The sequence below is a fragment of the Phascolarctos cinereus genome, unplaced genomic scaffold, assembly GCF_003287225.1.
Source record: "Phascolarctos cinereus isolate Bilbo 61053 unplaced genomic scaffold, phaCin_HiC Scaffold_5;HRSCAF=322, whole genome shotgun sequence".
Taxonomy (NCBI): domain Eukaryota; kingdom Metazoa; phylum Chordata; class Mammalia; order Diprotodontia; family Phascolarctidae; genus Phascolarctos; species Phascolarctos cinereus.
Window position 1 is genome coordinate 285,963,856 of NW_027555958.1, and position 12,955 is coordinate 285,976,810.

Consider the following 12,955-nt stretch of genomic DNA (forward strand, 5'->3'; position numbering starts at 1 on the left):
AGATGAGGAAATTAAGACAAATGGGGTTAAATGACTTTCTCAAGGTCACACAACTTGTGTGTCTGAGGTCAGATTTGAACTCAGGTCTTCGTGACTCCAGCACAGCAGTGGTTGCAGGTTACTATTATTGTGACCCTACTCTGTCCCCGCCCACACATCAAGCAGCCCCTTAGGATGTTGAACAGTAAGACAGAGCCTCTCTCTGTACCAAGACCAAAAGGACAGACCCAGCTCTCTTGGGGATGCCTTTAATGCCCCGATCAAAGGCCTTTGGGCCACGTGTCTGGCCACCATTCCAGGAAGTTCAGCTGCTTATGGTCACTGCCATTCAGGACTGTCAAACTGGGGAGTCCATGGAGGCCTTCCCTTTTTCCTTCCCTCATTCCCTCTGTCCCTCCTTCCACTACTTGTGGGTCCGAATGAGGCTGTGGTAGATGGGCTTGACGATGAGATGCAGGTGAAGGGCGTTTTCCACCAGGTACTCAGAGTTGCGCCGTTGCAGATCGGTGTGCGCCAAGAAGTCCCCGGACTCATCACTGCTCTGATGGAAGCTGTAAGCATGGCGGATCAAGAGCCGCCCCTGCTGTCGAGCCCCGACCAGGACTGTCTTCTGGAAGCTGACGCCGGCGGCGTCCCCGCTGATGCTGGCTGGAGTCACGACCAGTCGGGGCCGCCCGTCCTCGGGGCGAGCGGCCGGCAGGGCGGCCCCGGCGGTGTCGGCATAGACCGGCCGCAGACTGATGGGCAGCCAGCGCGGGGAGAAGAGGACATTCCACGTCACCCGCCTGCCTGCGTCGTGCCCGCTGGGGCCCAGCTGCGTCTGGAAGCTGGTGCTTCGGTCATCCCTGGCAGGGTTGCTGATGACCCACAGGGCCCCCCAAGCTGGGGAGAGGTAGTTGCGAGGCAAGAAGGCACTTCCATTGACGTCAAAGAATTTGGCATAGTGGAGAGGAGAAGCCGAATGGAACTGGTAGGCCTGCAGAAGGAGATCCCCCACAGCCTCTCCATGACGGGCCAGGGCTGGCGACTGGGCCTGCAGCTGGAACAGCTGGGCAGGGGGGGATCATGGGGTAGCGAATGGCCCTCAGTGCCTGCTCAGCCACAGGGGTGGGAGGGCGGGCCCGGCCCAGCCAGACTTCCAGGGCCTGAAAGAGCTCTAATTCATCCTGGAGCACCAGGTCAGAGCGGTCTAGCAGCTGGGCCAAGAGCTCGGGAGTCACTTCCCCCCCACTCGGAGCTCCCCACCACAGCCGACAGGTTCCAAGCCAGGAACTGGAGGCAGCTCTCCCTGAGGTCTTCGTTGCCTGTTCGTGCTGCGTAGTGGTACCAACCCACAGCTGGACCGGGACCCCCCATCTCTCCCGCGAGGTGTGACTTCATATACTCAGCTATGCCCTGTTGTAGGGAAGTCACGCCGTATTTGCTGGCCAATCTGTGCAGGGGGATGGCCTGAGACATCAGGAGGGACAGCTCCCCACAGTACAGATACCTAGAAGGGGAGGAAAAAAGAGACGGTGGGGGCCGAGCTATGAAGCCCACCCTCACCCAGCCAGGCTCACTGTCTGCTTTTCTATGCCCCAGGAAGCGGAGGGCCTGAGGAGACGATCCAGAGCAAAGGTAGTGGAGAACTCTCTGGGGATTACGGTATCAGCTCAGAATAGACTGAAGAATTACAGCTGGGGCCTTAGAAATCATCTAGTCCACTCTCTCATTTTATGTTGAGAGTCAGAGATTAAGCAACTTGTCAAAGGTCATATTCTCCAAACTAGAGCTTTCCTTTTCAGCGTGCTCCATCTTTTCCTCTTCTGATTACTGTGTCTCCCCAACACCACCACCGTTTCTCTCATCCTCCCTCACCAAACTTAAAATTGTTTCTTTCACAGTCCCACAAGCTTGTCCCATCTTTCTCATTGTTTCATCTCTGTCAGTACTTTTCTCTGGATGATGATTTTTTCCCCTCTATAAAATAAGGGGGGTTGTTCTAAAGGATCTTTAATATTCCTTCTAGTTCCAAAATTCTATAGGTCAAGAATTCTTCTGTATCTCACATCACTGTCATGTTCTTTCACTGTTCTTGTCTTCCTCCTCTGTTTCTCTTGTTGTGTCATTAATCTTCAGTCTTGCCTGTCATCTCCCTTATTGTCTTCCTCTCTATTTTGCTTTCATTGTCTTCCAAGGGCTGGCTCCCTCCCTCCCTCTTCTCTCTCACTCTTCTCTCTCTTTCTCTTCTCTTTTTTCTCTTCTCTCTTTTTCCTCTCTCTATCCCCCTCTGCTCCCTCTCAATCTCTCTCAATCTATCTACCTGTCATCTGTCTATTTATATCAATCTGTCTCTAGCTGCTTTATCTATATATTTATCTATTTATCCATCAATCTATTTCTATTCATCCCTCTGTCTGTTTACATCTATCTCTATTTCTATTTCAGCAGCTAGGTGGTGCAGTGGATAGAGTGATGGGTCTGGTGTCAGGAAGACCTGAGTTCAAATATGGCCTTGGATGCTTACTAGTTATGTCATCTTGGGAAAATTGATTAACCTCTGTCTGCCTCAGTTTTCTGAACTGTAAAATGAAGGTAATAATAGCACCTTCCTCAAAGGGCTATTGTGAGGAGCAAATGAAATAATATTTGTAAAGCACTTAGCACAGTGCCTGGCACACAGTAGGTGCTTAATAAATGCATATTTTCTTCCATCTGTCTCTATTTATCTATATTCATCTATCTGTCTCTATCCAGCTATCTATCTATAGCTATCTGTCTATTATCTCTCTATATCTTTAGTTAGTGAGTGATTGGGTTCTTATTATTGATAGTACAAACACTCAAGAAATACAAATGAATAATTCAACAAAATATGGAATTCACCTTTAATGAAAATATGTTAGGTAGAAATATTTATATTTTGGTCGGCAAAAAGAGTCAATTTTTTTTCACACAATAAGAATACCAGTTCATCTGTCCCGTATCTCCTGTGTATGTATAAACTTTTATGGCCTTTATTTCTTTTTTATTACTTCTAGTGTCTTATTATTATTATTGCTTTTATCACTTTATTACTTTTTTATTTACTTTTTTTGGTTGTTGTCAATGTGCACGTCATTCTCATTCTGCTGACCTGGGTTTGCATCACCTTGTATGAATCTTTCTATATGTCCTCGTGCTCTTCATATCTGTTACTTTTATGGAACAATAGCATTATATTAACATACTATAATTTAATCAGCCATTCCCCAATCACTAAATGTATAAGTTGGTTTTCCCTAGATTTTTTTGTATTTTTTTTTACTTTAAGCTGGCTCTCTCCTCTCTCTCTCTTTTTCTCCTTTTCTTTCTCTGTCTCTCCCTCACTCCCTCTTCCTTTCTCTCTCTGTCTCTCTTTCTCCCTCTGTCTGTATGTCTGTCTGTCTGTCTCTCTCTCTCTCTCTCTCTCTCTCACACACACACACACACACACACACACACACACACAAGTTGTTTAAGATCTCCATTTGTCTTTTGTTGCCTCTGTCTCTCTCTCAACATATTTTTACTGCCAACCCCACAATGGGATACAGGGTGCAGGTCAGTCTATCCAGAGATGAGAAGGTAGAGGAGAAAATTGGATTGTCTGCCTTATGGACAGAAAGCAAATGTTCTCCAACCCTTGAAAGACTCAGAAAGAGAAAGCAGATTTGTATTGTGATAGGCAACAGGAATACAACACTAAGTAGGAATTTTTGTGCAAATTCATTGGGGGTTGAAAGGACTGTCGTTGCAATATGGGTGTAGTCACACTAGTAAAGTGGTATGACCCAGAGAGTTAGGCCTGTATCACATGGGGACTGGGGAAGAAAATGGGCCTTTGGATAAGGGTACCATGGTACTGGGATGCTGGGGGGGGGGCAGACCCTCACAAGAAGCACCCCCCAAAGTCAAGGTTCTGGAGCAAAGCTCTAATATCCCCATGTTAGTTATAGCTCCAGGTAGGAATACCTTTGATCCTTGTGGTTGCTTAGCAATAGGCTATATAGTGAAAGGAGACTGTCACATTTGCAAATAGGAGTGGTCTGAAAAGATGCCATTTTACTCAGCAGTTGGGACATCATTTCTGGAGGCCCCTGAGCATCTATGAATCACCAGAGAGAAGATCTAAGGGACTAAGAAAGAGAAAAGGGTATCCCTTATGATAAAACTTCACTCCTCCACTCTCAGCCCATATCTGACCCCAAAGACTCCAGCTAAAGGACGCTGATGACCTTGACTTTCCAAAGATCCCAACAGAAAGACCATAATGAACCTGATTCCCCAAAGACTCCAACAGAAAGACCCTGATGAACTTGACTCCCCAAAGACCCCAGCAGAAAGACCCTGATGGATTTGACTCTCCCAAAACCCCAACTGAAGAACCCTAATGAACTTAATTCACCAAAGACCCCAACTAAAATACCCTGATCCCCAAAAACCCCAACTGAAGGATCCTGATTAACTTGACTCTACCTGATAAACTTGTCAAAGACGGCAGCACAGTCCCTGGGCTCCTGCAATGTCACCTCACTTTGGTTGAGCAGCAGTCCCTGGAATACCTCACTCTGTAGGCCCAGGAGCAGCCGGTGAGTGTGGAAGATGTGGACTTCATCTGTACCTGTGGCTTGCACCCGCAATACTGTGTCGCTGTCATTGCCCAGCTGTTGTAACTCCTGCAAGCGCTGGAGCATCGTCAAGGAGTGGTTAATAGAGGTATCTGCTGCTTCACCAGAGACACATGCTTTCTGAGCTGGGGAGGGAGGAAGGGAGACAGACTGAAGGGAGACCCTGGGGCAAGACCAGAAAGCCCTAGCAAGGTCCACATGAGGAGGGCAGTGGGCGCCCTCCCGTGGCAGCTGCTCACCCATGCAGTCAAAAAAGCATTTTTTCCATCAACGAGAATTTATTAAGTACTTACCATGTGCCGAGCACCATGCAAAGCGCTGCTGATACAAAAAAAAAAAAGTCTTTGTCCTCAGGGAGCCCATTCTAATCGAGAAGGCAACATTTAAATAACGAGATAGATACAGAGGTGATGGGAGATGTAATCTCTGAGGGAAGGCTCTAGCAGCTAAGAGGCTGCTAAAGGCCTCCTGCAGAAGGTGGCATTTGAGAAATTTTATTTATTTTTATTCTAAACTTAACAAATGCCAGATCCCTAATATGGAAATATGTCTTACATGGCTGCACATGTATAATCTATATCAAACTGTTTGCCTTCTCAAAGAGGGAAAAGGGGAAGAAAGGACATAATTTGGAACTCAAATTTTTTAAAAACCAATGTTGAAAATTATTTTTACATGTAATGAGAAAAAATATTAAACTATTTAAAATTAAAAAACAAAAAACATGCCAAATCCAATGAACCTTTCCATATATATGGTAGAAGAGAAAAGGAGGATTATATATAGAACTACAAATCTCTACTATGTGAAGCTTGCTTTTCCCTTTAAGTACATCAAATTTGACTTGTAGCTTTCAAAGCTGTCCTGCTTGTCTGTGTTTCTTTCTGACCTTCCTTTTGTTTGCTTCTATGAATTTTTAAAAGATGCCTCAATAATGTCCTTTTTTCTTCTTTTCTTTTTTTTGTGCTAACTACCCCTTGCAACCTCCCACATTTTAACCACCACCCCCAACCTCTGAAAAAAGAGAAAAAAAGAAAAAGAAAAAGAAGCTGAGACTTGAAGGACGCCAGGGAACTAAGAGGCAGGGGTTAGCAAGGAAAGCATTCCAGGCAAGAGAGACAGCTGTTACAAAGGCACAGAGTCAGGAAACGAAGTCTCATGTACAAGGAATAACAACAAGTGGGCCAGGGTACCTGAAGCATAGACTTGGTGGAAGAGAGCAAAACCTAAGAAGACTAGAAAGGTAGAGATGGGCCAGATTATAAAGAGCTTTCAGAAACAAGCAGAGGACTTTGTAGTAATTTTAGAGGTAACAAGGAGCCATTGAAGTTTATTAAGGGAGAGAGGGATGACATAATCAGACCTACAGTTTTTTTTAATTTTTAAAAATTCATTATTTATTTATTTTAAACATTCTTTCCTTTTTTAAATTTTGAGTCCAAATTCTCATCAGAAGGGGCAGGTAGGGGGCAGCTAGGTGGCACAGTGGATAGAGCACCGGCCCTGGATTCAGGAGGACCTGAGTTCAAATCCGGCTCAGACACATAACACTTACTAGCTGTGTGACCCTGGGGTCAAGTCACTTAATCCCATTTCCTAGCGGAAAAAAAAAAAAAGAAGAAGGTGCAGGTAGGTGAAGGACAGGTGTTACTGACCAGGGAAGGGCAGCTCAGAGAATTATTGACAGAGGGGCACAATGCTACTCACTACCTCCAGGACCATTAGCAAATCACTTCACCTTTCCTGCCTCAGTTTCCTCATTTGTAAAATGTGGGGGTTGTACCGTATGACTTCAGAGGTCCTCCCAGCTCTAAATCTATGATCATGTTACACATGCAAGCTAGTGATAGCAGTAGTAGTGGTGGTGATAGTGGGCAGGCCATCCAGGGGACCATGCTATTCTTCCTGGAGTTGTACCTAGGTTACCCCAGCTCTTGTATAGAGCTAATAATAAGAGCCGACACCAATATAACACTTTAAGGTTTGCAAAGCTCTTTCCATATGCTATCTCCTTGCATCCTATCAACAATCCTGAGAGGTAGGTGCTGTTATGACCCCATTTTACAAATTAGTAAACTGAGTCTGAGAGAAGTTAAATAAATTACTCAGGGTCACTCAGTGAGGGAGTGTCCAAAGCAGGATTCCAATTCAAATCTTTGTTGGGGCAGCTAGGTGGCACAGTGGATAGAGCTCTGGCCTTGGAGTCTAGAGGACCTGAGTTCAAATCCAGTCTCAGACACTTGACACTTACTAGCTGTGTGACTCTGGGCAAGTCACTTAAGCCCACCTGCCTCACCAAAACAAAAAAAGAAAAAAAAATTGAGATCTTTGTGACCCCAATTTTGTCACCTAGCTGCCTAGGTGCTCCCATACCTTTTCTTAGGCCAGGGTGAGAGCAGCCTCAGGCCATGGTTCCATACCCATCCTATATACCTCTCTTTGCTTTTCTTCAAATCCTTTATACCCTACCAACTGTCTAGGCTTTAGAGCTACTGAAGTAGCGGGCTTTGGTCATAATAAGTCACTGCCTCCCCTAAACACACTATACACACACACACACACACACACACACACACACACACCCTTGGGCTGAAGAGGCTGCTGCCCCAACTCATTTAATCAAAAGTTTTGGATTCCCGTTCCCATAGATGTACCATGAGCTGATCAAATTGAGTCTTGCTCAAATTCTGATGGAAAAATCACAGAAATGAGCCACTCTAGATCCAGTTTTCAGAAGACTCCCTTGTGATCCATTATTAAGCTGGCCACATGGTGGAAAGGATTTTTAGTCCACCTTTATTGTACTAGGACCAGCACCTACAAGCTGATGATATTGCATCTACCTTTCACTCAGAGGTGTGCTGGAGGCAGCTCTAAACAATTTTGTCAAATTTTCAGGGTGAGCATTCACACCTCCGAAATCAGCATTCCTTATGCATGATTTATTGTTTTATTGATTGTCTAGATTTCTTGTTGTTCACACATTTCAGTGGTGTCTGACTCTTCGTGATCACATGTGGGGTTTTCTTGGCAAAGATACTGGAGTCATTTGCCATTTCCTTCTACAGCTCATTTTACAGATGAGGAAACTGAGGTAAACAGAGATAAGTGACTTACCCAGGGTCATACAACTAGTAGGTGTTTGAGGTCAGGTTTGAAATCAGGTCTTTCTGACTGCAGACAGCATAGAGCGCCACCTAGCTGCCCTATTGTCTAAACTTAAGAAACTGTAAATAATGTAGACTAGATTTAAAAATGTATTGCACTTTTTTTTCCTGGGGAGCCAGTAGTTAAAGATTGACCAGTTACCCTTGTATTATTCTATAAACATTGCTTAAATTCAGCAGGAGTATGGTAGAAGGCTCCGAACTGAAGTCATCACCATACTGGAGATCTGATGACAGCAGGCTAATAATAGTAATCATAACTTGCATTTACACAGTGTTTTAAGGTTTGTAAAGCACTTTACATCCATTATTTCACTTGAGGCTCACAACACCCCTGCTTGCACTTCATAGGTTAGGGTTCCAGAGAAGTGCTGTGCTTTGTTCTATAGCCAAACTTAAAGCACAAATGAGCCAAGTTATAATGAAGCCTGGAACGTGGTCTTTACATTATAAAGTGTATGAATATATTGGTGGAAGGGAGGAAAGGAAAGTGCTTAAAAATACCAAAGGAAGGTGACCTCAGCGGTAAATTATACAGATCCCCAAAAGTCTATTGCTAATAACATCCCAGAGTAAAGGATATTATTCCACTGTTACTTAATATTGAAATAGCCCAGTAAGTTTAACCATTTACAAAACACTGGGTTCATAACTTATTGTGATTTTTATTATTTTACAGCAGGGGTGGGGAACCTGCAGCCTCAAGGCTACATGTGGCCCTCTAGGTCCTCAAGTGCAGCCCTTTGACTGAATCCAAACTCAGTCCCCAGGCTCCCCACCCCTGTTTTACAGAAAACAGACTAAACCTTTCATTTCCATTGTAGACAAGTGTTAGATGAAGACACTCCAGACAACATAAGTCTTCATCTTATCTGCAACGTTTTTAGTCTTAGAGACTTGCGGGAATACTGAGAATTTCAATTGACTTCCCCAGAGTTGTAAGCCCAGTATGCGTCAGAGGTGGGATTTAAACTCAGGACCTCCTCATTCCAATGTCAACTCTCTATCCACTACAAATGCCAGGGTCCCTAAATTGTACGTAAGGATCACTGCAGGCTACATCACAGCTTAGAAAACCACATATTAACATTTTGCTGTTTTTTGTTATTTTGTCCTTTTCAGTCATGTCCAACTCTTCATTACCTCATTTGGAGTTTTCTTAGCAAAGATACTGAAATGGTTTGCCATTTCCTTCTCCAGTTGAGGCAAAGTGAAGTGACTTACCCAGGATCACACAACTTATAAGTGTCGGAGGCCAGATTTGAACTCAAGCAGATGAGTCTTCCTGACTCCAGGTCCAGCGCTCTATCCACTGTGCCACCTAGCTACATATTGACATTATCTATGGTCTATTGTACTTTATTTATTTTGCTAAATATTTCCCATGTACATTTTAATCTGTTTCTCACCCCACGAGATTTGACACCTCGGCACTATACCAGGCCACTATAAATTATTGTTTATAATAATAAATTATTTTTGCCCTCCTCCCATTTTATAGGTAAGAAACTGAAGCTCAAGGAACTTAAATGATGCCCATGGTCCCATAACTTGTAAATGACTGATCTGGGCCTTGAATGGTGCAATGAAAGCATTAGATTCTAGAATCAGAGGACTTAGTACCTTTGTGACCTTGGGCAAGTCACTTCATTCTTATTTTTTGCCATTATATTTATTTTCTTACTTGTGAAATGGGGTGAGAGCAGTAAGGATTGGACTAGATGATTTCTAAGGTGCCTTTTAGTGCTAAATCTACGATCCTATAAATGGAGGGATTATTGACTCGATTTCAAATCTGTTCTCAGACATTTACTAGCTATGAGACCCTGGGCAAATAACCTCTCTCAGACTCCATTTCCTCATCTGAAAATGGGGATAATAATAACATCTACCTCCCAGGTTGTTGTGAATATCCAAAGAGATAACCTATGCAAAGTGTTTTGCAAACCTTAAAAAAAAAGCTATATAAATGTTAGCAACTATTATTATTATTATTATTATTATTATTATTATTATTATTATTATTATGACTCCAAGTCTGGTGAGGGAGGGCAGGACTAGGAGAGAGAATGAGAAAATAAAGAGACGGGAAGAGGATGAAAGTAAAAACAAGTCAATTCAGACAGAGCTCCTAGGATGCCCCAAATCGACTTTTAGGGGGGCAGGGAGAGAAGAAGGAAAGCAAAGCTTCAGTCTGTTCTCCCCTGTCCCAATGCCAGCAGCTTCTTTTCTGTCCCTAAGCCGACTAAGTAAGAGAGGGGGAGGGGAGGAGAGAAACCTTTCTTGGTAAGTATGTGGAGGGGGGAAGGATGAATGAAAAGATCTTTAAAGTCCCTTCCAACTTTAATACTCTCTGGGTCTAAGAGGGGGGCAGCTGATCAGTGAGAGGCTCCCTGCCCAGGACACTCCGAATCAGCTTCACTCCACCAACCATCCCTTCAAAGTTCTGGGATGAGAGAGTAGAGAGTAGAGGCAGCCCCTCCCATGGACCCTACACACATGTCCCTGTGGCAGCCAAGGGACCCCTTGCTACCCCTCTTATCCAGGTGCCCTCCCATCAGTTCTCTTTGCCCTTGGAAATGCCAAGGTGGATCCCACACCTCTCTCAGGCTCCATCCCTTCTCCCTCACCAGATACTGATCTCTCCCACCTCCTAACCCCACCCCCAACCCAAAAGGGAAAGGACTTCCTGCCTCTTTCTGTCTCACCCCAGTCCTTACCTGCATGCACTGCTAGGCCCAGTAAGGTCATGGTGGCCCAGAAGTTGCCCCAGGGCCCAAGCTTGGAGTGATGAGTCCCAGGCATCTTTGTGTCCTCACTCCCAACCCCAAGAGCAGGTTATACCCCACACTGATCCCTTCCCCACTGCCCTGGCTCCTTATATAGGATGCTGGCCTTTGGTGGGGAGCAGTTCCCCTCCTTCCTCCCTTGCCTCCCTCCCCCAACCTATCTTTGCCATGGATTGGTGGAAACTGGCCTCAGCTGTTGCCCAGACAACCACTTGAGCTTCAGCATGACAGCCGTAGGGACTATTGTCCTGACCAGCAAGGCCCCTGAGGGGGAGAGTGGACCCTCTGCAATCCCCAGGCCTTCCCATCTGCTCCCAGAATCTGCTTTTCCCTTCCTGTCTTCCCAGGGGTGATGCAAGCCCCCTGGAGGGCAGGCAAACCAGAGAAGGTGGGAGTTTCTGGGGCCCCTGCCAATCTCTAGTCAAAGATGCCTCCTCCACTCCCATGACCCAGCCTGGTGCCCCAGCACGGAGGAAACTCGACAGCTCTTTGGCAAGCATGCTAGGGAGAGCTATGGGGAGCTGGCTGCAGAGATGGGCAGGAGAGAGAAGAGGAAGGAGGCTGGGTGGGCTTGCCCACTTGTGGGTCCTGGACTGTTCCAACTCCAGTGTCTGGTTCTCCAGGGAAGTCCTCCTCAGGGCAGAGTGGGCACACACCACTGCGGTCAGGCCATTGGGCAGACTGTCCAGCGGTTCTGTTCTTCTTTGGGAAACATGTAAACATGGCTAAGAGTTTCTAAAGGACCCTAGGCACTTACCCTTTTGACTCTTAAACTAAGCCCCACCACTCTCTACCCATACCAAGCAACCCCGGAAGGTTGAAGTTAATGTAGGTAACTTTTCTCTCTGATGCTGTTGGACCTTTTTGCGTGTTATACTGCATCCTCCCTAACTCCTCTTCTCTAGGCAGGCTTAGTGCACTGGGCTAGGACCCTAACAAGGCTTCTCATTACTCTAAACTACAAATTGCCATCTGGCATATTTCTTTTCCCAGAAGTTCCAAAAGCCCCATTCCTCAGGTGAGGAAACTGAGGCAGAGCTGGACAGGCTCACACTGTTTGCTGGGAGAACTTGGACGATCAATAACTGGAAAAAGTCTGAAATACGTGCAATACTCATGGACCTCTCACCTCTGCAAAGGGGCGAGGTGACAAATGCAGTGGAGTGGATGGATCACATTGCTTTTCAAGGCAAAGGTTTTGGGATAGGACGGAGGACTGGAGAGCTGAAACCCTTGAGATCTGGGGACTGGACCCTGACCTCAGCTCGGTAAGGAATCTTTTCCAGTCCAAATGCCTAGATGCCCACAAGGCATAGTTCCTCTCCATTAGCTCCCTCTTGATGACCGTAAGGCACCTGTCCTGCTCAGCTTTCCTCCTTGGGCAAGGTCCATGAAAAGGTCATGCATGGGTCAGTAGTTCTGCTCTCCCCCACCCAGCAGCCCAATGATCAGATCAGTGCATGGCTCTCTAACTGCCAGACCTGCCCCTTCGCTGGGGCCCAGACTGAGTGGTATTGAATCTGGCTTCTACTCTGATAGTGCTGGCATCAAACCACCGGCCATTGGAAACCCCCTTCCCGGCCCCTATGACTTTCACGCCTGATTCCCCTCATCCGGATTGATCCCTGCCCCCACTCTGGCAGACAGCCTCTATTTCCTAGAGCCTGACTCTCCCCAGCCCGGGGACTCAGAGGCTAAACTAGCTCCCTTGCCACCAGTTCTGAGGCAACTGTGCTTCCTACAGCAATATTATCCATAAAAAAATGCTGTTGGTGTAAAAAAAAAAAAACAGAGACCAAAGTCAGAGAAATATGGGAAGACCATATGCCACAATGCAGAGTGAAGTCAGCAGAACCAGGAAAGCTCTTGTAACCAGGAGCTCAGGGCTCCCTCAGGAGAAGCGTGAGTGGAGGCATCTCTGGAGAGACCCATTCTGGCCTCTCTTTGAGCCGCATCCAGACAGAGACATGTGGACATTTGTGCCCTACCTGGGGAGAACTGGAAAGCGCACACACACTTTACATAATATATGTAAGGGCTACAACAATAAAAATGAAAAAAAAAACCATTAAAATGGAGCTGAATTCTGTGTCATTATAATGAGGTGGGAAAGATATGGGTGGGTACAGAATGTCATATACATTGTCAGATACAGTCTACTTCATTGTTTTAATTTTGATTAAATGGTCAGTCAAAAAGCACCTACTATGGGCTAGGCATTGGATACACAATGATCCCTGATCTTAAGGAGCCCTCTTTCTAATATGGGGGCAACACACACAAAAAAAAAATTATATAAGACTTATAGTATGCAATGACGTAGTGCAGAAACTAATGTCAGAAAGAAGGCATGAGTGGGGAGGCAGGTGGG

General features: G+C 45.6%; 1 protein-coding gene across 1 annotated transcript; it reads right to left on the bottom strand.

Moving 5' to 3' along the window:
• Positions 1–232: 232 nt before the first annotated feature.
• BTBD17 (BTB domain containing 17) lies at positions 233–10,835 on the bottom strand. The gene is given in 5 exon segments (XM_021002609.2): positions 233–1,060; positions 1,062–1,220; positions 1,222–1,489; positions 4,477–4,753; positions 10,516–10,835. Coding segments are annotated over 5 exon segments (1,446 nt in total). The 5' UTR covers positions 10,601–10,835; the 3' UTR covers positions 233–403.
• Positions 10,836–12,955: the final 2,120 nt, after the last annotated feature.